This window comes from Ciconia boyciana, chromosome 3, assembly GCF_034638445.1.
Source record: "Ciconia boyciana chromosome 3, ASM3463844v1, whole genome shotgun sequence".
Lineage (NCBI taxonomy): Eukaryota > Metazoa > Chordata > Aves > Ciconiiformes > Ciconiidae > Ciconia > Ciconia boyciana.
This window is the reverse complement of record NC_132936.1, coordinates 4644197-4672076: the sequence shown is the minus strand read 5'-3', so window position 1 is coordinate 4672076 and position 27880 is coordinate 4644197. Positions and strand designations below refer to the sequence as shown.

The window sequence follows — 27880 nt, the reverse complement described above, 5'->3', positions numbered from 1 at the left end:
TGCCTGCAACTAGTACACTCCAGCACTACGCTCAGGCATGGCTGGATCTAGGCAAGAAATCAAATGATATAGGGACATGGACAAGGTCATGGGCAAATGGTTTGGTTTAAAAGACTTGTTTAAATTTGCTCTATTACTCAGATGGGTTTCAGTAACCACCTGTGCTGCAAGACCTTCATTTCTTCTCCTTCAGTCCTTATTCATCCCACATGTTTCCGTTTCTCCAGGAGATAAGGCAGAGCTCTTGTATACAAACATGTGGTACTACACAGCCCTGAGCCATCTCCAGAACAATCACGTTTTGGACCAAATGAGTCAAAACTGCTTGCTTGTTACTGTGATCATGTAATGCAAGACTGTGACAAAACCTAAAAGCACAAATAGGAGAGCAAGGCAAACTAAGGTCATACAGGCAGACATCTAAGTGCTTGCCTGCTTTGGTAATGCCACATGGACACTGTTAATTACTGGTATGTAATTTTTCCCAGTCTTTCATAGGAACCTCAAACTAGTTTGGGATCACATCATACCAGATGCTACACAGACACTTTTTTAGTCCCAGCACTCAAATATCAAGAGCCATCACAAACCAGTGAGTGGAGGAAAAAAAAGAATTAACCTCATTTCACAGGATAATCAAGTGACTTCTTCAAAGTCACAGGAGAAGGTTTTAGCAGAGTTCTGCAATGAACTCAGACTTCCTGAGTGATTCTGCAGCAGCAGCCTGTGTTTCCCTGTCAATCTCACAATAAATCACTCCTCGCATGCTGATGGCTGAACCTGCTGGCTCCTGTGATGCAAGTCTGCCAGCAGTGAAACCTCTAGCATGGTATGTTGTAAACTAGGAGGACACTTAAATTGCTCTTTAGAGGTAGACTTGAGATTGCTCTGCCCACAGTTCAAACTAGAAGGACCATGCCCAACCTGAAGTGGAAGCTGTGTAACCACATTAGCATGGAAATTGCCCGTCCTAGCCAGTCCTCCCCTTCTGTGTCTGTGTGACACAGCTCCTGGTTCAGACCTGGCTCATGTCCTGTCAGCCCAGACCACAGACAGACAAGTGTGAGTTTGCTTGGAAGAAGTCATGTCAACATGGCCAGGGTCCGATGGTCCCTACGAGAACCTGTCTTTCAGTTCTGCTTTCACATCATTGTCTTCAAGCCACAAGGCTATATTTTCACTGCTTTTCTCATGGTTCTTTTACAGCACTGAACCAGCGTGGAAAAATTAAAGATGCTTTATCTGAAACATCCACGAAGGAAATCCTGTGTCTCTGATGAACCTGACTTCCTCAATTTCCTGTTTGCTGCACAGCTGTCTGCATTGGATGGGTCTCAGGGACATTTTTTGGGACATATTTGTCTACCTCAGTTGGAAGCCAGTCTCCTTGAGTTAGAACATAAGGGTCTATAATCTTTTAAAAAAAAAAAATCACAGTGAAAACAGAAAGAATGAAAAGAAAACAAACCAATAAAGAATCTATCCTGTCATAACATTTGAGGTTCTGGTATTTGCTGGCCTTGGAGTACGTTCAAAATAAATGAAGGAAATGTGTATTTCATTAAATGCTAATATTTGGAAGATAAGAGGGAAAAAATGATGAAATGCTTCCAAGCGCAGTTGTGAGGACAGTGCCTGCGTGTGTGTGTATAAACACACACGCTTGCATACACACAAACATACAGTCGTGATTCTCTCTGATTCAGAACACTGCTATGTAGGAAGAGTTACAGGGGAAGGAAAAAAAATTACTTATTTTCCCAGGCCATTGCTCTTCATGTGCATGGCAAGGGCTTTTGCACTTCTCATTCTCCATCTCTTTTCAGAATTGCGACCAAATCCTTCCATAAGGGTACATTTTTTTTGTAAATGAGACTTGATCTTATAAGTAAACAGTCATATATAGGCTTATATAAAAAAATCTCAATCCTACACAAAGTAAACTCTGCTAAGTGCCTTAATAATAAGGCTGGTTAATCAAAATCTAACCAGTATGCTGCCAGTTGATGGCATACTTGTTGATGGCTAAACTTTGTGGTCTTTGTGGCTAAACTTTGAGGTCTCTTCTCCCTTCCACCACAGATAACTCTGTGCAATCCCTTGGCTCCTAACCGACCTAGTCTGTGTCCTGGTTTTGGCTGGGATAGAGTTAATTTTCTTCCTAGTAGCTGGTATAGTGCTGTGTTTTGGATTTAGGATGAGAATAATGTTGATAACACACTGATATTTTAGTTGTTGCTGAGCAGTTATTACACTAAGTCAAGGACTTTTCAGCTTCGCATACTGCCCTGCCAGCAAGGAGGCTGGAGGTCCACAAGAAGCTGGGAGGGGACACAACCAGGACAGCTGACCCAAACTGGCCAAAGGGACATTCCATGCCATAAGATGTCAAGCTAAACAAAAAACTGGGGAGAGTTGGCTGGGGGGAGCGAGGCCGCTGCTCAGGAACTGGCTGGGGTCTGACCATCGGTCAGCGGGTGGTGAGCAATTGCATTGTGCATCACTTGTTTTGTACATTCTTTTATCATTATTATTTTCCCTTCCTTTTCTGTCCTATTAAATTGTTTTGATCTCAACCCACGAGTTTTACCTTTTTTCCAATTCTCTCCCCCATCCCACTGAGGGGGGGAAGTGAGTGAATGACTGTGTGGTGTTTAGCTGCCTGCCGGGTTAAACCACGACATCTGTAAAGTTAGGACATAACACATGTTTACCTCCTAGGGACACAGTGCCTTGGACAGCAACAAGGGTCATGAAGTGCCCAGAATTCTTTTGTTAATTAGCAGATGCAATGCAAGGGAACTAGAACATGGGATTTAAGGCTCCAAATACTTGGGTATTTTGGAAATGGCTGAAAGAAGGAGAGCATTTGGTGTCTGTGCTTCAAACAAGGCAGCAGAGCAGGAACTGAAATTTTCACAAGCAATAGTCAAAGCTTAGATCTTTCACAGCACATCAGAAGATAATGAATCTCTGCAGTTTATTTTCACAGATAGTTCTGGACACAGTTTTTTGCGGGGACAGTGGATAGAAAACATTTCACTGACCTCAGAGCTGTTTCCCTGCTAACCTTCAATCCTTTGCTGCAAGCCCATAGGTTCTGGAGTTTAGAGATTTGTTTTCTAACATACACCAAAAAAAAGCTTCATTTTGTTCTTTGCAGCTGAACCATTTCTGAGCAAACCTGCAGACAAAATCTTACCCTAGGCATAAATCTAGCATGGGAAAAGAAAGGCATCAAGTGTAGCAAATAACATAAAAGTATAGAGTATTAAAAAAATAAAATAAAATAAAAATAAAATATAAAAGTAGAAGCAACTGAAAAACAAGGATGATGATGGAACATGTTACAATACAGGCTGTCAAACTGTGGCTTGCATGAAATTCAGTGGTACACTTGGGTAAAAGCCATTGGTCCATGGTAACCTCCTTTTAGGTGGACACCTGCCAAGGAACTGGTTAAATACCGTCGTCTAGGTTCAGGCAAGGCTATAAGGCAGCAAGGAGACAGTTTGGTTGCTGATTGGGAAGGCTGTGGAGGTTAAGAGGTTTGGCATCAGACCCCTGATTTGTGGAGAACGTAGTAAATCGTAGCAGAAAGGAAGAAAGAAGTGACACAGAGTCAGAGTTTTGATTTGGAGACAGGAGGATCTTGGGCGTCCCGTGAAATATAGGAAGTAAGGGGTCCTGGCTTATAGAGGTAGAAATGCGTGTTGGGGCTGGGGATCTTGGACAGGTCGGGCAGAATTAAAAAGTAGAAAAGGAAGGGAGTTGAGGTTGGGGGTCCTGGGGGCCACTGATAATGTGAAGGCTAACTTAGTGTCAGGAGATTTTTACTTTCTTGTGCTAGACCCTGGGCTTCATCAGAGCTGTCCCCACTTCTACACCTTCCAGATCTCCCCTCCTTTTGTGCAGCATGTAACACACCAGTCAACATGCAGATGTGCTGGATTTAAGGAGACTTTATCAGTGTGTTATGTGAAACAAGCATTACCAAAGCCCTCTCAGCCAACAGACATCTCCAACACAACACCCCACCCAGGTGTCTCCTCTTTTCCTTATATTGGAGATCAATTGATCCCTCACCTTCAGAAATATTGTCTGCCCAGTAACAACATCTCACACATGAATGGAAAATGTTATAATCCTAGTTTTATAACTTCAGATAGAATGGGGGACTACCAGATTTATGTCGATATAACTGACGGACAATTTGTCCTAAATATTTCTGAATTATCCACAATGATTAAAGGTAACTGAAAATTTATTCTGGAAGCTGGGTTTCTATATTAGTATTGAAATTAAACTGGGTTTCGACTAAAATCAGGTCGTGTGTGTGTGTGTGTCCCCAAAAAAGAGGAAAACAAAAACAATTTTGGCTGAAATATTCCAAGCGTTAAACACTTCTTTTTTTTTCATGGAAAAAACATATTCTCAGGAAACTCTAGTAAGAAAACAGTTTCTGTCTGCTTTTATTCACCAATGTTTTCCAGAAGAAAAGAAGCATTCATATCTCATCATTCAGATGGCTTGCTAGTTTTCTCCCTCATGTTAGAGCTCTGATTAAGGGGAAAAAAAAAAATCTTGGGTTTTTGTTTTTTGATCTGGTATCTTTGGATAAAATCTGAACATCTTAAATGTTCCAGTTTTATATTTCTATGTTTTTGTAGTTACTCAATAATATGCTACAGCAGAGGAGAGTCAGGAGTTAAAGAAACCAGTTTCTTGCAAAGTGGAACCAGTTCTTTATTACAGAGCTGTGGCTGGATTCCCTGGCACCTACCAATGTGCAAAAGCTTTTCCTTTGGTCGGGACACAGAACTGGAGTTTGTCTCCAGAGAACATTTCTCAGTATGCAAGAAATGGATGCAAAGGGATGTCCCCCTTTGGGGAGACAGAAGGGTTCACTGATAGCAGTTGTCTTCCCAGATCCAAATTTTTTTTAACCTGTAGGAGCCTATTATCTTCGAGAACTTATTCATCTACTACTTTTGATTGAAATTCAAAATGGGTTAAAAATTACTGGGTGGGAAATGGCACACACATACATATGCACATACACTGCATGATCACATAAATCTTACACTTAAAGAAAGCCAACTTTAAAAAGAGAGAGAAATATGATGTAGTAACATCAGTAAATTAACTGTCTTTGCCAGGTTAGTTCATATGCTCTTCTGCAAAACTCAGGACTGTGTTCCACCGGGTGCCAATCCAGTAGATCTCTGTGGTGGTCATTCAGAAATGTGGCCCCCAGAGGCTGCCCAATGCCCTCTGCAATGGGTAAGAAAGCTGCTTTGCTATCCACAGGCCTTGATCAGTCCCACAAAGAGAGGAAAAGAGGAAAAGAGAGAGATATCCCTTGGTGTTTGTGCCTGCTTCTCTTTCAAATGGAATTAATGGTGGTTTAATGGGGTATGAAAGGATGTTTTACTGGAAACAATGAGGAACAATTGTCTAGCTCACGTTTCATTTCACAGGTCATTATTGCATTAAGAAGTAAATCGACCAAGTCCGGTAAATAACAGTCTGTGTTTTGCCCAGAGCTTCAAACCAACAATCTTAGCAGTCACCAACTAATATCTTTGTCATTTTTAACCCTTGCAGGGATCTGCTGGGGGCTAAACAATTATAGTCTTCACCCACCCCTAGCAGGTAAGCATTATTCATTTTATTTCTCATCCCTTCTTCCTGCAAACCCCACGAGGCTGGGTTTTTGCATTGTTGTTTTGTTTATTAGCCAACCTAGCCAAATGTGTGTCTGGTGGCCTTGAAAAACAACACATATTTTAGTGACTGCTGCAGGCGTCTTTAAACAGGCTGCTTCCTCTGCAAAATTAATTGTTGCAAAATGCAGTGCTTCCCCTGTAAAGCTCTGCAAACTAACACTCAGCAGTTTGGTTGGATTATAGATATGCCTCTAAGATCTAAGGAAAATAATATAGTTATACTTGCAGGATGCAATTCAAATTTCTTTTTTTAATTGCATAAACACAGGCATCTAGTCTCCTTAAAGGTAACAGCCGTCAAGCCTAGAGAAGCTATACAATGTAGGCTGCTGTCCTCAGCTCTGTCCCTGACTCACTCCAGAGTAGCTCACTTCTCCACTTTCCCCTGTTTCTCCTGAAGCCTTCTGGGTTGACTATTAATATCGGCAGCTTCTTCCAGAAGGTACCAGAAAAGTTTCTGGATGGTATCTAGTAGCAATAAAACCCAGCTACTGACTCAGATCTGTGGGCATCGCTAAAGTAGGAATGATAAATAAGAGTGAAACAGTGCCTCGGGAGAAAAGGCATGATGTCGGAGCTACGGAGCTTTGAGGAGAGGTCCCAGATAAGGAACCTGCATCAGTTTTGGTTCCCTGGTGCTGTAAACTCTGCTTGGACCCTGTACACCATTTTCCGTGGGACTAAACTCTCCACTTACATATTGCACAACCATTCGAGCACATTAGCATTCCACAAGAACAGGCAGACTGGCTAGGAGGGACCAAGCACATGGGTTGGGAGACAATCTCTCTGCACTAATTACCTCCCTTGTAGTCACTCTTTGTCTTCATCAGCAGTATTTAGAAAGTCCTAATTACCAGACCTTCCCACTACAACACGCTGGCCTTTGGACCCATAAATCACTGTCAGACCTTAAAGGTTCCTGCAGATCACTGAACATCCTTACCGAATTTTGAAAATAGGTCCAGAAAGGGCCTTCTGAAGTTATTTGATCCATCCTCCCCCTCCCCTCAGGAAAAGACCATCTCTGTCTGGATCATCTAAGGATGTCTGCATATCTTCCACAGGACTCCACAATCCACTCAAGTCAAGCTATTCCACTCTTTCGCTGTCTTTATTTTAACTTTTCCTCCCCCACATCTAAGATTATATTTGATGAAATTTCAGCCATTGTTTCTGATTCTATAGACTTGGGGAGCAATTTATGTCTTTCTACTCCACAGGACTCTTCCATATTTTTGAAGGCAGTTCCTAAATCTCTCATCCATCTCTTCTCCTCAAGACTGAGCCACCCAACTTTACCAGCCATTCTCCATACCTTCTGTTTTCCAGGTGCCTAATGATTCTTTTCACCTTTAACTGACAGGCTCCTAAATTAATCCATGGGTGATGTGTGCATCAGTTACTCAGGTTTCATGGACCACCAATGCTTTATAAATCACAACTTAAGAACCACTACCCTGGAATGTAGCCACACCATGTCAATGATAAAAAAGCTTATGCTCAGGTCACAAACAACATTTCTATACAGAAAGGTAGAGAGGTACTTATCAAATCCAGACTCCTAAATAAAGGTGATGTGGTGTTTTGGGGTCATTGAGCTATTTTTTAGCTCACGGAAACAAATGGTCTCTCCAAGTTTTCACAAACTCTAAAAATGGTGTAGTTTTTCTACATAGCTTCTTAAATACAGGAGTTCAGTTTTGAAAATTACAAACCTGGTGTTTTATCCTCAGACATTAAGGGTAAAAGGAGAAGCCAAGAATCTCTGATAGCAACAGTCACAAACTATTTGCTGGCACGTCTTCAAAAAGGATTGCTATCCTAAGGGCCAAGGTTATCTCCCATAGTCAGGGACCTGACTTTGCAATCACTTTTTCCAAATTTCATTATTCCTAATACATACATACATACATTTTACATTTTACGCAGCCGAACACAGGTGCATGCCTGTTCAAAAGTACCTGAAGAATTTAGAAAAGAAGTAGAAATGGTGGTACAAAAAGCTAAATTCCATTTACATCTACAAACATGCAAAATGGATGGGTTTGCCCAAGGTTATTTGGATTCATCATGAGGAAAGCATTTGATGCTCTCCATGGGAACAAGAAGATCAGGTTTGATAGGCTTATACATTTGTACATGTATATATATATATGTATATATATGCATTTCTCTATATTGATCACATGGACAATGAACGATGCCATTTATCTTATATCTTAGCTTCAGAATTAAGGAAATAACATCCTTGAAAAAGGAAAATAGCTATTTATTAAAGGCTGAGATACAGATGAGTGTGAGGGAAAGTAATTTATAGTATTTCAAAATGGAAATGTCATATGGCCGCATCAGCCCCAATGCTGACCTACTTTGCTAGATCTCCAACTCTGGTCTATTCCCCCATGATTTACCAAAACCAATTATGCAGAGGAGTGTTTTGCCTTGGCAGAGCTGTCCTCTAAGGCACAGTCTCATGGTGGCATCCAGATGAACAGTGGGCCTTCTATCCCAACTGGTGGATTTACCACCCACAGATGTCCGTCATTCTGCCATGCTGTTCTTAGTCAGCAGAGCTGTTTCTTTAGTTCAGCAGGTTCAGCCATCTCACACCTGATGAGCCACTACATAGGTATCAAAGGTACAAAAACCCCTTATTTTCCCTTTGGCTTACTTTAAAACTTGTTTTCCCATGAGCATCAAAAAAATCCTCCCAACTTTGTTCTCAACTTTGGTCTCAACTTAATAAAGGTGTGTTGAAATCTTTACCAGGGATGTGTTTTCAGGAAAATTAAGTAAAAGTTACCAGCATTTTGCGATCATATTAGGTTTGGTTTTTATAAAACAATAACTTGGTAACAGCTCTTTTAATGTCCTCCATTGCCACTTTCAACCCATTTTGCATGGGCCATTTATTGCTGAAAAAGCAAATTTCTATCTGTGAACAACAACAAAAAAAAGCTTCAGAGGAAAACAATAAATGTTTCAGGCCAATATTGCATCTGTTTCATTCCTTGAAAATCTACCAAACCTGCATTCTCTTCTCAAACATCTTTAATTACTACACATGATTATGCATAGCATGTGTAGCTAATCATAGTCCTTGGAATATTAAATATATATGGTGCAACATTTTCCTACAGCTTTAACCCGAGATTATACTGGCAGCCTGTGTGCCAAAATGATACACTTCCTCAATTATTACTTGAGATTTTTTTTTCAGTAATAAAAATTACCAGAAGAAAGAAGATTCTACAAAAATCCTTGATCCACTTCCCCGGGAATTTTGGGCTGTTTACATCTAGATCTGACATTTTATCTTATTTCTGATGAAACCTAGCAAACCTCTGCGTACTCATATAAGACATTTAGCCTCAACACTATGCAATCTTTCAGAAAGTTTTTTACAATAGCAGTTGACAAAATCGAGTGTTTAAATGTCTGTGCAAGTTGCTTCAGGTAAGCATTTGCGTATGAAATACCTACCGTTTTATGATCTAGAAAATGTACTGATTACCTCTAGAGAGCAAGCAAGACTACTGTAGGAATTTCACAGCTTTAGTTTTGTCTCGATTGAAAACAATGTAGGAAAATGTAGTCTCAGTTATCTGTTGGTCAGATAAAAAGATCAATTGTCCACAACACACTAATCCTCTCACAATAGATTCCCATTAAAATTGACTCCTTTTTTTTCAATAAAGCACTTCTTCAGCTTTTTAAATACTACTAAAAAATAAAGTTTGGTTTGGTTTTTTTTTTGTTTAAAACCACAGTCAGAATTTAAGTGTTCAGTAAAGTTCAAAAAAATGCTCCAGGCATGTTTTTTAATAAAAAAGAAGAATGTTAGATAAATTTTTGGCTGATTCTAGTTAATGCAGTCATACTTTTCAACCTGTCTAAGCAGGGTGGGGTGCTTTTAGATTAAGAGTCTGGCTCTCAGGGTTTTGGAAGGATATGCATTAATTCAATGACTGACCTTGGGCAAGTCACAAATTCTGTCCTCTGTCTGGGAAGCTAGTGTCAAAATATATGCCTATCCCACAGGGGTATTACAGACCTAAATTTCAGTGATGTTTCTACTGTATCCAGAGAACTTACAAGGAGGTGCCAGGTTTGTGTAAGGTAGAAAATAAATGCAATTATTCACAGTAAACACAAGGAGCATGTATTAAAACTGGGAACCAAATTTGCACAGTAGCTAAATCCTATAGCCTGGAACTTCTTTGCCCTTCAGTACATCAGAATTACTCCATTGAGTAAAAGTAAGCAGAACAGGGACTCCACCAGTTACACTACCATAAAATAGGATACACAAAGAAATTGCTTTTATGCAAACCTAAAGATCTTTCTGCATCTCTTTAGAAACCAGCATGGAAGTCATATTACGAACTCTGAATTATAATTAACAATTTCATGAGACACAGAAAGGTTATTCTTCTGGCAAAATTTGAAGCCATGCTAAAGGGGAAGAATAAGAATAAGAAGGACTCACTTTTGGATTTGCACAAGATCACTGGGGGCTGAATCCCTGCCTGCATGAATGTGAACACTCAGAGACACCTATCCTGAAGAATCCAATATTGTCTGGGATGCTAACCTGCTTTCATGCTGTAATACCCTGACATCTGGAATCCTCATAGTTTTATATTTAACTATAAACATCAGCTGAGATTAAAGACCCATATAGCAAGTTGCAATCTTTTGGGTTCGCTTGGAAAGTGAGAGTCATATTCTCTTTTCTAACAAGGGGGAAAAACACTTCTGCAAGTATAGATACTGGCAGACAGATTTTCTGATGAGCATTTCCTTTCTTCATTTCCCTCCCCACATTCCCATGTCTCCAGCTATAGCCCCATCATAACATCTCTCCTATGAGGCAGGATAAAAGAAGACAAACAGGTTGTTAAGTTACTGATGCTCAGTATCTGGCTGCACAGAGCCAAACAAGTATCTACTCATTTCTGCTTTTCTTAGTCACTGTCATGGTTTAACCCCAGCCGGTAACTAAGCCCCTCACAGCCGCTTGCTCACTCCCCCTGCAGTGGGATGGGGGAGAGAATCAGAAGGGTAAAAGTGAGAAAACTCGTGGACTGAGATAAAGACAGTTTAATAGGGAAAGCAAAAGCCATGCACACAAAGCAAAGCAAAGCAAGGCATTCATTCACTCCTTCCCACGGGCAGGCAGGTGTTCAGCCATCTCCAGGAAAGCAGGGCTCCATCACACGTAATGGTGACTTGGGAAGACAAACGCCATCACTCTGAACATCCCCCCCTTCCTTCTTCTTCCCCCAGCTTTATATGCTGAGCATGACGTCGTATGGTATGGAATAGCCCTTTGGTCAGTTGGGGTCAGCTGTCCCAGCCGTGTCCCCTCCCAACTTCTTGTGCCCCCCCAGCCTACTCGCTGGTGGGGTGGGGTAAGAAGCAGAAAAGGCCTTGACTCTGTGTAAGCACTGCTCAGCAATAATGAAAACATCTCTGCATTATCAACACTGTTTTCAGCACAAATCCAAAGCATAGCCCCATACTAGCTAATATGGAAAAAATTAACTCTATCCCAGCCAAAACCAGCACAGTCACTTTATCACTAAGTTGGCTCACTGACACTGGCAACAATTTAATATTCAAGTTAGCTTATCTGTCCCCCAAGGATCAATACTGGGCCCCATGCTGTTCAACATCTTCATAAATGATCTGGATGATGAAAACACCCTCACCAAGTTTGCTGATTACACTAAACTGCGTGGTGAGGTGTACACATCAGAAGGGAGAGCCATCTTACAGAGAGACCTGGAGAGGCTGGAAGAGTGGGCTGGCAAGAATGGTATGAAGTTTAACAAAGACAAGTGCGAAGTCCTGCACCTCTAACCAAAGAGAGCAGTACAGGCTAGGAACTGTGTGTCTGGGGAGCAGCCTTGCTGAAAGGGGCCTGGGGGTCCTGGTGGACAACAAGCTGAACATGAGTCAGCAGCGTGCTGCTGAAGCAACAAAGGCAAATCAGATCCTGGGCTGCATCCACAGGGGCATTGCTAGCAGACATAGAGAAATGATCATCCCACTCTATTCAGCGCTTGTCAGGCCGCACCTGGAGTAGTGTCCAGTTCTGGTACCCACAGTTCAATAAAGATGCAGACAGACTGGAGAGGGTCCAAAGGAGGGCCACAAAGATGATCAAAGGGCTGGAGAACTTGCCCTGTGAGGAAACACTGAAGGAGTTAGGTCTTTTCTGCCTGGAGAAGAGAAGAGAAGGCTCAGGGGACCTCATCACAGTATTCTAGTACTTAAAGGGAGGCTACAAAGAGGACGGAGGCTCCCTCTTCACAAGGGCCCACATGGAGAAGACAAGTTGCGACGGGTACAGTTTGCACCGGGAGAGGTGTCATCTTGCTATAAGAAATAATTTTTTATACAGTCAGAACAATCATTCACTGAAGCAACCTCCCCACGGATGTGGTAGCCTCTCCATCACTGGAGGCTTTCAAGATGCGATTGGACAGTGTACAAGATAATCTCATCTAGGCTCCCTTTCCATGAAAGTTTGGACCAGATGACCTTTCAAGGTCCTTTCCAACCTGGTCTGTTCTATGAGTCTATGATTCTATGATTATTCAGCCCAAATTGCTTTAAAAAATGCCTAGAACTTGTCTGCCAGCAGGAAGAAAATATGTGTATTTGCAGGCTCTAGATTAAAACTTTAAATGCTTGGGTTCATCTCTCAGACATCCATGTATCAGCCCACCTAACTTCAGCCCTTAAGGTGTCAATCTCTCTTTGTTCACCAGAGAGAACATTGGAGGCAATGGCAGTGGGGTCAGATGAGTCTTCTACCAGCCTCTGGTCTTCAGCTACATTTCCACCAAGGGAAGTAAACGAACCTCAGTGTCTCTGGGAGTTTGCTATTGTTGGGTTACAGACATTATCATGCGGCAGTACAATTACAGAGTCCCATAGTTACTGCAGATAGCCAGCAAATGGTTGAAACTTTAACTACAGGACAATGGTATCAGCAATCCTTTGTGGAATAGGGGTTTTAACCTGGACACAGAAATCAGTTGAGTGCATGAACTGTTCATTTATCCTTCATTCCTCAGCTAGACACACTCATGTTTATAGCTAATTCTGCTGTATAGCTTGTGATTCTCCTATTTCCTGTATCGTGGTACCATTTAGTGCTCCAGGCCTGGCCCCAAGCTCTTTTGTAAGAGGTTTGGTATAGAGATGAGTTTTGGGAGAAAAACATTTTGTCATCCAAAAATGGCTGCTCAAAGAGATTAAAATAATTACAAATTCATGTTAAACTCATTAAATTGTTTTGGATAATTTGAAAAATGATACTGTGAAAGTTCCTCATAAATGATTTAGGGGGGCGTGTTGGAAAACATTTCCTTCTAAACTTTTGCAGCATTATATTTAAAAGAAAAAAAAAGATAAAAAAGTACTCTTAGATTAAAAAATAATTATGCTTTGTTTGACTCAAAACCACTTTTGTTGTTGCTCCTTTTTCTTTTGGTAGAAATAATAATAACAAAAATCTTGGAACTGTTCCCTCTTTGGATTTTTTTTTTTTATGAATCCTGTGGTTTATCCAGAAAACTAAAACTTCAGTTTTATGTGAACAACTCTGCTTCTACAGAAAGCCACAATAAAAAGACCTAGTCTATGACCCAAAGTGCTAACACAGGAGGTAAAAGATCAGGCACACAGGAAGACAAAAGAAAAAAAAGTGGGTACATTATTAAATATACATTGCATGGCTTGCTACTGCCCATCTGCAGTGGGCAGGACTCAGGAAGTCGAGCGGTCCCTCCTTGCCTATGCACACATGCACACATAAGTATACACAAATAATATATTACATATATTCTATATTGATTGTGTCTTCAATAAAAGACATCATATGAATTCAGGAACATTAATGTTATACTGAATGATCCACTGTGCCCCAGTTATGCCTCTCACAGCCTGTTCCCTATGGTATTCTTCTGGGAAAACATCTTCCTGGCTTTTTTGTCCCTGAAGTACATTAAGTGTTTTGGTTTCCTCCCTGTGGAGTAATCAGAATATCTAGAAATGGCTAAGGGCCAACAACTTCAAGCTGATTGTCCAAGCTGGAAGCTTAAAGGGAATATATACATTCACGTGGATGAAGGTGCAATTAAGAAGATGTGGAAAGCCAGAGCTTTTGAGTCTCAAAGAAACTTGTGTCCCTGAACTGTGGAAGTGGCAAAGATGTTGTGTAGCTACCTGAAAAGACTATCTCCTGTTTCTGTGCTTTGTCAGGCTAGCAGAGCACTAACCACTGCATTGCAGTGCTCTGATGAAGCTGCTGGAGGTGGTCAGAATTACTCAGGTTTAACAGGGTACCAGCTGGACATGCAGATGAGAGGATCAGCAGGTGGGTCTTGACCACCCAGATAACATAAGTACGAAATGCTCTGGATTCATGAAAGGTGGAACTCCAAGGGCCAAATTCTGCTCAGCAGCATCATAACACCACCGTCACTGGCCTTGAAGCACTGTCATGCCAAGAGGGAATCTGGCCCCACAGAAGATTTATGGGAGCACAAAAAGTGAACATTTTCTCCTATTTGTCTGGCATGGGATCCTGCATTGCGCTATGCAAAATGCTCAGTGCTACAACTTTCAAGAGGGAGAAGGAGGGGGGAGAGAAGGGAAGACAATGACCATGAATTCACCTTAGCATCAAGCTGTGCCTTTCCAAATGTCAACCTCAAGATGAAAGGAACTGCAGGTCAAAATGAGAAATACAGAGGAATTAAACACACAATTGTGAAGGGAGGGGGGAAAAAAATCCCCATTCATATTTGGGCAGCAAGAAGAAAACAGCAATTTTGTTATAGCCTCAGAGGCAGGCAGCATTTACCATATGCTGTTGCCTCCATTATACAAGGAGATAAACCCTGTGGAGTGCAGGTTGCACTGTCAGTGCAGTTTAGATGGTGGGGATTCCTGGCATGCATATGACTGTGTGCCAGGCTGTGCTAAAAATGGTGTGAATCTAAATAAAATACAGGTTCTGTATGCAAAAGTAGGTATGCATTAATATGCAGGTGCTAAGTGGTAAAACTGCTAGGGTGTTAGCGCTTCCATGTGATTCATAATCAGGGCAGAAAAGGTAGAGTAAAAACCAGTGTGTTTGCATCTAAACAACACATTAATCAGCCCTGTAAGCAGCCAGTTAGAGTGGGATCCTTAGAGGAAAAGCCTTTACTGGATACACATTAGACATTTTGTTTAAAGATTAAAGTTCTTCTCATGTTTAATCAGTTTTAGAGTGGGATGGAAAACAGGATTAATTACAGTCCCTTCCATCAGTCTCCCATACCGCTGGAGTCACAAATGATGCGCCTTTTCAGCAAAATGGCCGCCATCAGCAGCAGGCGCAGGAAACGCTAATTGTAATTAAAGAGTTTATTTGGAATCAGAGAGCAGAGTTTTAATCAGGATAAGAACAGAGCCGCGCTGTGTGAACCTTCAGAAAGTGGTTACCCAGCAGAATGGTCCTTTTTAAACCATAGAGAGGGATCTTTAAACTTCTGGAGTGGGTTTTCAGCTTGATTATCTCCTCAGTGGGATATGGATGAAAATCCTCTCTGGGCCAATTATTGTTATTATTTTGCACTTACATAGCATTTACATGGCATGTCTTATTTAATGCTCTCAGAGGACTTTGCAAAGGGCAGGTAAGTTCTGTTCTGGTCTTAAAATGAATGAATTAAACCCTAAAGTGGCTAAGGATGCCAGGTGACATGATTCTGCAAGAAGGCAGAGAGGCATTGGTGGACACAGAACTGTGCAATGAAACCTCCCAGACTTCTACACTGTAATTCACTGCATCCATCCTGGAAAGGCATCACACAATCTAGGACCGCCACCATCTCGATCTCAGTTGTTGGTCTCAATGAAAGCCTGGGGTAAACCCACACCTCATGGGTCAAATGTATGCATGACTTTGCAAGCACTCCAGATAGCACAGGTACTTACCAGCTTGCAAGTAGAACTGTGTCCATTCAAATTCTGACTTCGGGAAAACAGAAACAGGTGGTTCTAGGTCCAGGACACCTCCATCCAAATCCTTGAAAAGGGCCTTTCTCGAGCCTTTGCATCTCTTTTCAGGGAACATGGTGTCTTCGGAGGTCTGTACACTGACAGGCCGGAGAGGTAATATTATTATGAAGAAGAGGGCAAAGGAAAAATATTGTGCTGTTGTTTGTAATTTATTTGCACTGGCAACAAACACTTCTGCACATACATGCAACGTCTTGATATTTACTAGGTGAACTCACATGCCCAAGAAAAGAAAAGAATGGAAAATAAGCAAAAATAAATGAAACCTAAGTGTATCAGTCAAGGTCTGGAATAGTCTGTAAAGAAATTCTGTAGCAATATTTTCATTATGGCATGTTTGCATGCTCCCTCTCCAAATGTTGGCTGGGTTTGAACAGAGAAAATAATCTTATTTCCAATATAACTTCTGTCCCCAAATCTCCTCCTCCCTGGGGTTTGTTTTGGCCAGTGTGGACCATCATAGCCCTTAAAGCCATCTATAAAGTTGCAGCTTAAATACCTCTGGTTCCCTCTTGGATTTCCTGATTTGAGGAACTGCAGTGATGCAGCCACCAATATCCATATGCCATTAATTTTTGACCTATGGCAGATGAAGCCTGTAGTTGCGAGTGAAGGGGAAATGTGTATTGGCTGCTAATCGCACCAAGCGACCAGGAATATCTCTGCTGCAGTACGCAGTGCTAATATGGCACAGGCATTGGTCTTCACATCCACCAGGTGATGGATTGTTTATTTTTTGCTTACAGATTGGTGTGTGTTGTACATAGAATTTTGTTAAAAGCATTGGCTGTCCAGCACGACCTGTTTGCCTTGTTCTAATCACTTCACTCTGGAAGGGGGGAGCCCTCTGAAGGGTCAGAAAATTGCACCTTCCAATTAGCAACTAAGCTTATACAGGAGAAAGCATGAAGGAAAGTGAAATGGCAGAAAGTATGAGAGAGGGAGCCAGCAGGGAACACACATCTTAAATAAAGAAACTTCTGCTAGGAATCCAGAGAAGTCTGTTGCAGGTCAAGGAGCCACTTAACATTGCTAGAGTAGAAGCAAACTTGAAAGAGAAAACCCATTCTAATAGGACATAGTGCATAAGGATTAATGTGTTTATAAATCTGTTTGGTTTGCTGTTTTTTTTCTTTCATACCTAGGTGTTTGGAACTGCATCTGAAAAGATTCTTGTCCTAATTTATGTTCTAATAAAAAACTGGGTTTGGAGATTCAATGTCATTTTGGTGGTTTTGATGGGCTTAAAGTGAAGTATACATGGATCTCACCTCAAAGCTATGTCTGAGCCACGGTTTCATCACCCAATCATACGTACCTAGTAGTAAGTGATTACTCAACCGGTACTGTCTCCTAGATGATGAATAGCTATTTCTCTCTTTCTAATGACAGGTTCAGATCCTAAGAATAGAATTAAACCAAACTTCGAAAATAAGACTAATAAGGTAAGAGAGTTTCAGAGCATTAGTCCAAAATAGAACAAAGCTCTTTTTGGATGGCATGATAATGTATCTCAGCAAACTACATCCAATTTTCAAATAAGTTTATCTAATTCTATCATCAGTATAGTCTCAGGAGGAAATTGTAAGTTTAATGGCTTGAATTGTAAGTTTAATGGCCTATAAATTTCTATGTAGAACATTAAAGACTGGCTTCCACAGAGGCAGGTACCTACAACGGGACAGGTTTGTTGGAGGGGAACTCACCTCACCTCAGACATATATAAGAGAGTTGAGATGAGTAATTTCCTAGACTAGGGTCTCTATTGACTACAGAATGAGTTTAGCGTCTTCTTTAGATTACATGCCAAATTTCTGGATCACTAAAGTGTAGTGAGTTGAATCCCATGTTGAGGATCTTAAGTGCTTTTAACTGCATTTGACTAAAGGTTTAACACAGATTAAAGGAACTAGCCAACCGGCCATATCACTCCTATTACAAAATACAGTGAGATACAATGACTTGTAATCCAGCAAAGTCCATGGAAACATCTACAGATTGCTACATGGATACAAAACTTAGAATTTCTTGGGCTCAGGTTGGAAAAAAACAATTATTGACATTTTGAATGCAGCAAACAGATAATAGGAAGAGATTTACAGTAAGGGCAGAGAAACAGATGGGCCAATGCCCCCAATCAACACGGCTCAAAAGACATAGAGAACAAAGACAGGTCCTCTGATCCTGACAGCTAGTTCAATTCTTGAACACCTCTCAAAAGATCCAGCATTTCAGCTGGTTAGGACTACCAGTGGTACAAGCAAAGTACTTCATGGTCTTGCCATATTCCCTGATGTTTCTATTTCCTCTCTTGCTCTAAGGCAATGTTCACCTTCTCTTTGACAGGACATATCCATCAAGATATCCCTTCAGGATGCTGAAGCAGAACAATGCAGCCACAGCCCGGATCAAGCTCAGCAGTTGCAAAGGTGGATTAAATAAATGCATGCAGATAATGCATGAGGAGCACTGAGAGATATAATCTCCCTCAGAGGTTTACCAGACTACTAAAAAAAGCATTCAGTAATCCATGTACATTCATCATGTTTGAAAATCACCAACTCTTGCAGTGGGCTGCATATTCAGCAGCTCACTAATAGCATAATATTGTGGGATGGATACAAGAGTGAAACATAATGGGAGCTGACAAGCTGGACAGGTCTCAGAAATCTACACGCAAAATAATGCCCAGAGCAAAAAGCAAAAATATAGAATAAAATAAAAATTCTGGCAGAAGGCTGGAGGGGCTCTAAACATAGCAGTGTGGGACACCTCCAATTATTTTTGACTGGCAAGTGGAGTCCATGCTGGATTTTTTTGCTACTTCAAGGCTTTCCTGACATAGCCTCTGTATTGTGTACACTGGTTGTAATAAATAAATAGGCATGTGGTTTCTATTGGATGTGGTATGTTTAAACCACTGCAACCAGCAGTGACTTAAGGTTACAGATGAAGCTCTCCCCTCTGTCCTCCATGTTCCTCCACATGCAGATGATATTCTCCCTGGGCAGGAGCAGTTCTGGCAATCATTTGACATCTCACAGCCTGCCTGGTACTGATCAACATTTCTGATGTGATCTTGCAGGCAAAAATCAAGCTCTGCTTCCCCGACTAAAAGGACATTCCCAGTCTCAGGGGTTTTTGCTGGAGATCCTGACATTTTCTGAAGCCTGAGGCTGAGAAGTCAGAGATGCTCAGGATGGAGTTTTAAGAAATGGGATATGTGAAACTTGTTTTGCTACACAAATGTCAGTAAAAGGGGAAATCCAAGAGGATTCATCTGGAGGTGCACCTTGATGGAATCTGAACCTCAAATTTTTAAAAATTGCCCTAAACTAAATTTGAGGAGTTTTTTTCTTTTATTTTTTCTGGATTCGAGTTTTTCTGTGCATGTTTGTTTGATGTCTGAGCTTGTTCATTTTTGCCAGACAGGAGCAGTACAAGAGCAGAGACAAAGAATGGGACTGCTCTGCAGCTAGACATCCAGTCTAAACCAGTTGCTTAAACTCTTTGTAAGACAATACAAAAAGACAGCGGATACAAACAGAGGTGAGGATAGTCCCAAAACTGTAGGTGCTTTTTTTTGCACAAACCGTTGAAAAAGATAGTTCAAAATGAAGCATATTACCTTGTTGGATGAAAGTAGAACTTGTCCTTCTCATTGACATGTAACATCCTTGATCTCTCCGCTGTGATAAGAGGCATGATGCCTAAATGGTCAGCATTTGACATGATGCAGACATCCCTGTCTTCACTGTAGCAGCTCTTTGTAAAACCAGTAAAGGTGACTTCTGCCAGGGATTAAGAGAAGATCAAGCAAGGAAAACTGGTTAGAGGAGTGCAAGAACTAGAGAGAGAAAGGCTCTGTTCTGTGACATTTTCCATGTTAAATTGCTCCCATATATATATATATATATATATATACACACACATATATATATACACAAATCTTTAAATCAGTCTAATTGCATTGATCATAGATCTTCAGTTGGCTTTAGAATATTCCATAGCCAAGTTATATCTTAAGTTGACACAAACCAAGTCATGCCCATAGGAAATGAAATCAAAGGAAATAGTGAGAAAGAAACAAAAGCAAGAGTGCTTAATAAATTTTCATTTGAATCAGTAAGAACCTGTTTAATGACAAGCTGTCTTGGATGGTTTATCCACTTGCCAGATGCTAATATAAGATGAGCTGGGTCTGGTGACATGTTCTTGGCTCTGCCACTGAACTCTTGTGCAGCTACAAAATCCATACTTAGCCACAAATTTTCTGTGAGACCCTGGGCAAGTCTATTTGTCTTTCTCTGACTCCCTTATTCTTCAGTAAAAAGAGGATAATGGATTTTCTTACAAAAGTAGGTAGCAGTGAGGGATAAAGACATGAAAAACTGTGAGGTATTTAGATCCCACCATGGCAACCAGCTATCTAGGTTCTGCTATATGCAAATATTACTCTGGGGACTGTAAAATTCATTTGAACCAAAGACACAGGATACATAACTGACTTTTATCCCTCTTGTGCAATCCCTTATAACAATAAAAGCCATAGCTGTTTCTGTGCAGCTGTAGTCATTATGTTCTACGCAAATTCTATACAAAGTGTGCTATTAACTTATCAAACTTTATATCTTTATTTAGCTAGAGGTAGCTGTAGATCAGGGAGCTGAATCAAGTTGAAAAATAGATAGCACAGAAGGCAGACATGTGTGACGTAAAAGATATACTTTAGCACGTGACATAATTATACCGCAGTAGATTCAGAAAGTGAAAAAATACCAAATATTTTTTTTTTAATTGAACTATATTGAACTGAAGAACAGCTCTGTTATTAATTCCACTGAGGCTCAAATTTCCCCACCACGTCCATTTGTGGGTGTGGAAGGCTGCAACTTCAATTGAAAAAATGTAATTAGTCAAGAAAAACAGTGACAGAATAGTCTGGCCAGTGGACATGGAAGACCAACCTTTCAGCTTCATGAGTCCCAGCACTGTTGGACAATGCCCAGTTTTGTGCCATGGGTTATCTGGCCTTTGGCTGGGAACAGTGGTAAACGTAGGCCATAAAATCCCAACACGGCCTCTTAGAGGGTAGTATGGTGGTCGATCCTTGGATGTTAGATCAGCTGAGTGAGGCTTGATCCTGTCTCTGATGCAGTCAAAAGTTGAGCTTGTTGCAACAATGACGGAGTTTCTAAGTTCTATGAATCTTTCCCCTGTGTGGCATTGCTTGGCATAGAGACAGTACACTACTGGCATGAGACCCACAGTGTTGTCCACCAGCACCACATTGTCCATGATGACGCTGCTTCCAAGGTGGAACATGACACCATAGTCATAATTCTTATAGGACAGAAAACCTGTGATTCTAGTGCAGGTCTGAAATCCATCTCCCTGGTACAGATGAACACCATGGAGACTTGAATGGGCCACATTTTCACTGCAATACTCTCCATCTAGCGAACACTCTTGGCCCCTAATATGGAAGCCAATTCGCTCAGATCCCGCCACGGCATTGCCACAGAGGAATACACCAATGACAAGGTTCACCTTGATGCCAGCAACCCAGTTTAATAAGCCTTCTGGCTGCTTGCTCAGAATAACAAGGTTCCTGATGAGAGAATGATTTTGCCCTTCCAAATCGATGCCAGGTCCAACCGTGTTGAACACCGTGTTATCATGCAACAAGATCCAGTCGCTCATGACTGCTTTAATGCCAACTCCGCAGCTACCATTAATGCTGGATGACACCACTGAGGACCCTTGGGATATATTCCTGAATTCAATGGCAGAAAGCTGAGGAGGCCCAAAGTTCAACAATTCAGTATTTAAGAGTTGAAGGACACCTGCAATGAGATAACTATAGTGAAATAAAAGCTTACAAAGTTACCTAAGAACTGGTAAGAATGACACTCATTTAAACAGCACTCAGGCATATAATAGCGGGCAATCTTTGTCAGTGTATTGCCAGTAATGGGTACTTGTTCATAAATATATATAAAGTTATAGTAAAAACGAACTAACCACAGAACAGCCTCTCCTAAAACATATTCCGCTATTCATGAAATATTATTAATACTCCTTTCATACATGTGGAGTTGTTCACACAGTCACAGTTTGCTTAGAATTGCATAGTACATGCAAATGGATACATCTGTTGTTAGACCGTACTTTCTTGGGCAGAACTGGTCTGGTTGCTGAGGACGGTTGAATCTCAACTACCTTCAAACTCTGTCCCACTGGAGTCTGTAAAACGTCCCACCAGCATCCTCCCAGTGCAAGCCACATCAGACTTGATCTGTACGTTCCGTGTTAGGAGTCCAACCTCTGCAGCCAAAGGGATACGTCTACCATCTTCTGTGTCATGGGAATGCCCTGAGGAGTTTCAAGAAAAAAAAATGTGATAAGTGTCTATCATACCTATAAACCTTTGCTTTGAGGGACATAAAGACTGACAGCTTATGCACAGCTTCTCTGCAGAATCTGCACTGACATTCAGGTATGTTTTTCCTCCAGCACAATCTACATGCATCAACACAAAAACAGAAAGGCCACCTGCCCATCAAATATTCACCATGCGCTTATATTTTACCAACATATTTCATTTTTAGAAAAATAAGGTGCTAAATATTTTCCCTGTGGTGTGCAGATGCCAAATCAATGAACAGATTCACACTTCATTTTTTCTAAGATATATGTGCTGGAGTTATTCTTCAGTACACTGCAGAGTTGATCTCCATGAATTCTTGTTTGGATCAGATCAATGACAATACTAAAAACCAATTTGCTACAGAGTCTTGGTAGTGTGTGTTTTCTAAACAAAGTCTTTCTAAATTAGACTTTTGAGAGAGTTTATGCAAATATCTAACTTGGAATTAATCTCAGGTGACTTCAGATATCTACAGCTATGATTTAGTTATCCAAACCGTTTTTATGTACAATGAAGAGCAATAGTCAATTCTCAAGTGCAATTTGTTATCTATATTATACATCTGCTTTAGGGGGAGATGAAATACAAGTGAGCAGTATGTATTTTTCTGCTTTGATTATCAAGGGAGCTGAAAGTGACTAGCTCATGTGTGAACATTTAATGTAGATATCTACATTTGCCCAGGTGAATCCCAGTATTTATGTAGCTCTTAATTTTCCCATCAGTCCTTTTTTTTTCCAGCTGTATCTAACAACTGCTGCAGTACTCAATGTGTATGTAATAATTTAATCTCAGGATACATTTACTATATCTACATTAGCTAAGAAAATAGGTTAAGAACCGTTCTCTGGCCCCAGGACTGACTGGTAGGTTTCTTCCTTCCCTCACAAAAAAAAGAAAAGCCGTGCATAAACTACTGGAAATGAGGTCTAGACGTGCTATCCTTTGAACTGCTTTTTTTTTTTTTTTAAATGCAATTGTCATAGAAAACTGTGCCATGGAGGCTACTAGAGATTAACACTATGGATAATTGCAGAACAAGGCTCAGTTCTAAGTGAAACTTTTCTTACTAGCACAGGTATAGCCATTTAAAACACACAATATGTCTGAACCTTTTTATCCATCATACTAATTTCTGTGCCTACTAGCTCAAATAAAGACTAAATTTAAAAAAATATTGCTATGCACACAAAAAATCTGGTTTTGGAGCTTCAGAATTTGACCTGTTAATAACAATTCTTTTAATTTTGTTAAACAGATGGTAATAAATTTACTTTATAGGCTGAAATAAAATTAAATTAATTATCAACAGTGCATGTCTTTTTCCAGTTAAATACAGATCCCATGTAATCTACACAGGAAATAGAGCTGTATACAGATTTTATGTTTATTTACATATTAGATTACAAATAGATTAGCTTTATGCCATGGAGTTGATAAAATTTTGCATTTGAAACCCCATGAGTCTAATTATTTTGCAAAAAGGATTTTTAAAATTTTTTAGTTTTTAACACACCACAGAAATTGTGTAAATGGCCTAAAACCCCCTGAATTTATTTTTTCCTTTAAAATTTCAGTTAATTTGTCTCTCTGTTAACCAGTTTTACTTAAAACACGAAATGCCAGGAAGTTTTCCAAAATTATTCAGCACTGAATTAATTCTATTCCCAGAGATTCATTTTACAATCAATTTTGTGCAATTTTGAACATCACATTTTCAGTATCAAAACAGCAAGAAAAAAAGCATGTGGAGAAACTAATGAAGATACCTCAATAAAGTAGAACCGATCTTGGTTATCTGAAATGGAAAGTCAATGCTTCAGAAGAAAACTCTCAAATGGAAAGACAAATTCCTTACCAATATGCCTGTGCAGAAGGCGTTCATGAATTCTTATGCTATGACCATTAACTTCTTTAAGTGTAACTAATTCAGCTTGGTGGGCTTCGTAGGAGGAAGAACTGATCACAATATCTCCATCATGATTCCAATCCACTTCGTCCTCCACAAAAATCCTGTAACATCAAGATATTAAGTTAATGTCATTACCTTTATGAGAGTTATGCTCACAGATTTCTAAAAAAATGAACAACAGTTTTGCCTAGGCAGATCTCAGAAAGAATCCACAGGCTACGCTCTAGGAAAAGCCCCTTTAGGGCTTTCTGCAAAAACAGATGTCTAAAATATGGTGGGAGGAATTTCATCCTGAAACGTCTGTTTCACACCATTGATTAACAAGGTATACAGTTCCAGTACAGAGTTGCAGGACTCAAGTAAGTTGCCTATCAAAGATGTGTCAGACCTTTTTTGGTGCCAGGAATATCCTACAGAGCTGAAAGTCATCTTTGGACTTAGACACCAAAATGTAGGTGTATCCATGTGTAGGGGCATGTGTGTGTGTGCACTTGGCATTTAAGCTTCCAGTAGAGTTGATTGGTACGGTCAGTAGCATGTGGGAGGCAATTCAGCTCTCTTTGAACTGGGCACGTAGAGCAGGATTTGATTGCCTAAACATGAGCACCTGTTGCTATTTGAGATGTCCCAGGATATCTAAGACATCAGCTGGTAGATATGATATGACTTGTTCATGGAGAGTTCCTGTAGACACAGGTGGAAGCCATGGAGGGGATTGAAAGGCATTTCAGATGAGCCCAAAGGCACCTCAGATGAGCCCAAAAACTGTGTTTAGGTACCTGAGTCCTGCCCTTGGTGGCTGAGTAGCCCTTTAGGCTGCAGCACCTACAACTCCACTGACTTGAATGGGAGCTTAAGCACCTTTTTCAACATTTCACACAGACACCTACATTTATCTGTTTTAATCTTGAACTGAAGATGCCCTTTTGCATTCAAAGTTATATTTGTAGCTCAGGGTTTTTTTACCTTCGCATACAGAAAATAAAAGCATTTAGTGAAAACAAAATGAATAATGATCAGTGTTTATATATATTTGATAAACACCCAAAGGGTCCTATTACAAGGTGACTGGTGCTGGCCAGGTGATGATCTATATTCCTCCAGGTAGCTGTTGAGAAAACAGGCCACTGGATTAATTCAGAGAATGCCTCATCATGCACTCAAGAGATACAGAAGTGCAGAGAGAAAGGCAAGTCCTAAAGGGATGTAACTAGCAAGCGATGTTGCCAAGTTTTCCTAGTGTCTCTTCTCACAGTTTTTTTCAAAGATGAGCAGGCTCAAGATGAGTACTTCTAGTTTTCAGCACCTGTGAACATTAAGTCGAGAAGTCTACCAAAACTTTGCTTTCTTTTTTTTTGCTTAAAGGAAGCACTGGACAGCTTCTGAAACAGCAGGAAAGTGTTAGTGTGACTGAGAACTTTGTATTGTTCAAGGATAAATGCATTTGCAAAGAGGAAGCAAAACCACACAGAGTAATTGTGGCATATGTTTAGGATTTTTGACAGTTCACATGCAACCCATACTGTAAGTTGAATTTTAAGTCCAGTTCCAGGCATACAATACAACAATAATTCACATCCTGTGGACCCAAACATAACTCTTTCGACTCTCGCATTTCAAAGAAGTCTAATGAGAAGAATCAGTAAGCAAAAGAAAGCATCTAAGATGCTAATCTGTTGAAATACTAATTTACGTTTTCACTGTAAGTAAATAAGCAATTCCTTTTTTCTTTTTTCCTCTTTCTTTTTGAAAGCATAAGTCCTTCCCTAAGTCATGTGCTGATTCATGCTGGAAAATATATACAGCAGCTTCTCTCAGCCAATAAAATGCCACTTCCTTCAGCTTTCATATTCTAGCACTGACTTGCCTATTTCCTGTATCTAACCACATTAACTCTTAGCTGGCTATTAGTAGGCTTTTCATTATAAAAAGCTTTTTTTTCTTTTTTTTTTTTATTTTTTTAAGAATGGAAACAACTGTTTGTGCCATATTTGAGGTGGATGAATGAACTCCAAATACTTGTATCTTAACACCTCATTATATTTCACATAAAACATCTGGGCAGCAGACCAATACTAGCCTGGATCCATTTCATCCAAGTATTTAACTGGCATGCTTCAGTCAAGAATCTGCTTACTCTGAACTCCCATCCTAATGGGGGAAAGAGAATAATTTCCAGAGGGTGATTCTAATGTTGCATGGCTTGAATCAGCACCTGGAAATATTTCTCCACTGACTATACAGCAATCCTAAGCAATTAATCTACACTAGACACTCAACTTTGTGAGAGCTAACAACAAACGAATCCTGCTGTGAGGTCTTTGGGCCTCCAATGCACATCTCTACAATGAGTTTACAAATAATCCCTTCCCTAAATGCTGATATTTCATCTCTACCTAGACAGGAACTCTTCCAATGAGTTTTGGTAGGCCTGACTAGTATAATTTTGTTCTTTGAATATCTGTATTTCAGTCTAAAATGAAGCACTTGGAAGAATTACAGCAAAAGGAGATAAAAATTTTGTGCAAGGCAGAGTCAAGAATGAGAGTTCCAGAGAGAGCTAGTAGGTGCCCACCCCACACTGACTAATGGTCAGTGCACTTACAGGTGAGATCCTTATGCAGCCATGTTCTCTGGTTCAGGTGAAAGGTTTGAACTTCAGGCCATAGACACCTATTCGCTTAACAAGCATCTGTGGCAACTCCATTTAACCTGCCTTAGGTGATGGTTTTGGCTAAGCCTTCAGACTGAATTCATGGGTAAGTGATCATGAAGATGAGTCTGCTGCAGGGGCTGTAAAAGCTTATGGATGTGCAGCAACAAGGGAGAGAGAAGGTAGCATTTCAAAGCTATTTTTGCCAAGGTTAAGTGAAAATGTGTCTATACCTTGGAAGTCTCACATCTCAGACAGAAACCTTACTCTTCAGGCTATAGAGGAAGCCTTATAGTCTTTGAGCCAATTGACATTAATTACATATACAAAAAATATTTACTCTAACAGGAGAAATTAAGATGTTCACTCCAGAAACCACTTTGTAAAGGACTGATCTAAGATGTTGAAGAACATGGTTCATATCCCAGTTTTGCTTAATTCAGATATTAGATTTTTAATGTAGGTCTCTTAAACCAAAATGAACATCCTAATCACCAAGATATCAGCCATTTTGGACTACATGTCTAAAAAGGAGAAAAGCTGAGGGAGAGACAGAGGAAGGATGGAAGAAGGATGGAAAGACAGAAGCAAGCAAAGAAGGAAGGACAGAAGGAAAGAAGAAAATCTCAGCTTCATTCTTCTTTAGTATTAAAATTAATCTAAAAATAATATAATTTTCTTGCAAGATGTAACTTCATTGTTCTTCTTCTACCTAGACAGAGTTTAAACATTATCACAAATTACAAGAGTAATATTAATACAAGTCATAGGAACAGGAGTCCAAACTTAATATTTGGAGGCATATTTGGGCAAAATACCACCTTTCATTGCCAGGAGCAACGTTAGTTCCCAGATGTGTCCAAGATGTCTTGGGATAAGCACTATAAATTTGTACCTTTCCATAAACTCCTGGAAAAAAACAGAAGCAGGAGATCAAAAGTTAGGGGAAAGAGACACTTGAGAAGAACTGAACCAATAACTAAATACATGGAAATCTTTATAATTATTGGAACATGTTTCTATATTTTTAAAAAAGTGTAAGAACAGCACAAAGCCTCCACTTGAAA

At 40.2% G+C, this 27880-nt stretch overlaps 1 protein-coding gene across 1 annotated transcript in view; it reads right to left on the bottom strand.

Moving 5' to 3' along the window:
- Nucleotides 1–27880, bottom strand: part of PKHD1 (PKHD1 ciliary IPT domain containing fibrocystin/polyductin) — a 269688-nt gene that overhangs the window by 57816 nt on the left and 183992 nt on the right. Inside the window, exons 53-58 of the mRNA XM_072857760.1 lie at nucleotides 27635–27722; nucleotides 24107–24261; nucleotides 22041–22193; nucleotides 20786–21664; nucleotides 19447–19609; nucleotides 15735–15895 (exon numbers count right to left, since the gene is read on the bottom strand). Of these exons, the coding sequence (XP_072713861.1) occupies nucleotides 15735–15895; nucleotides 19447–19609; nucleotides 20786–21664; nucleotides 22041–22193; nucleotides 24107–24261; nucleotides 27635–27722 (1599 nt within the window). The remainder of the gene's footprint in view (nucleotides 1–15734; nucleotides 15896–19446; nucleotides 19610–20785; nucleotides 21665–22040; nucleotides 22194–24106; nucleotides 24262–27634; nucleotides 27723–27880) is intronic.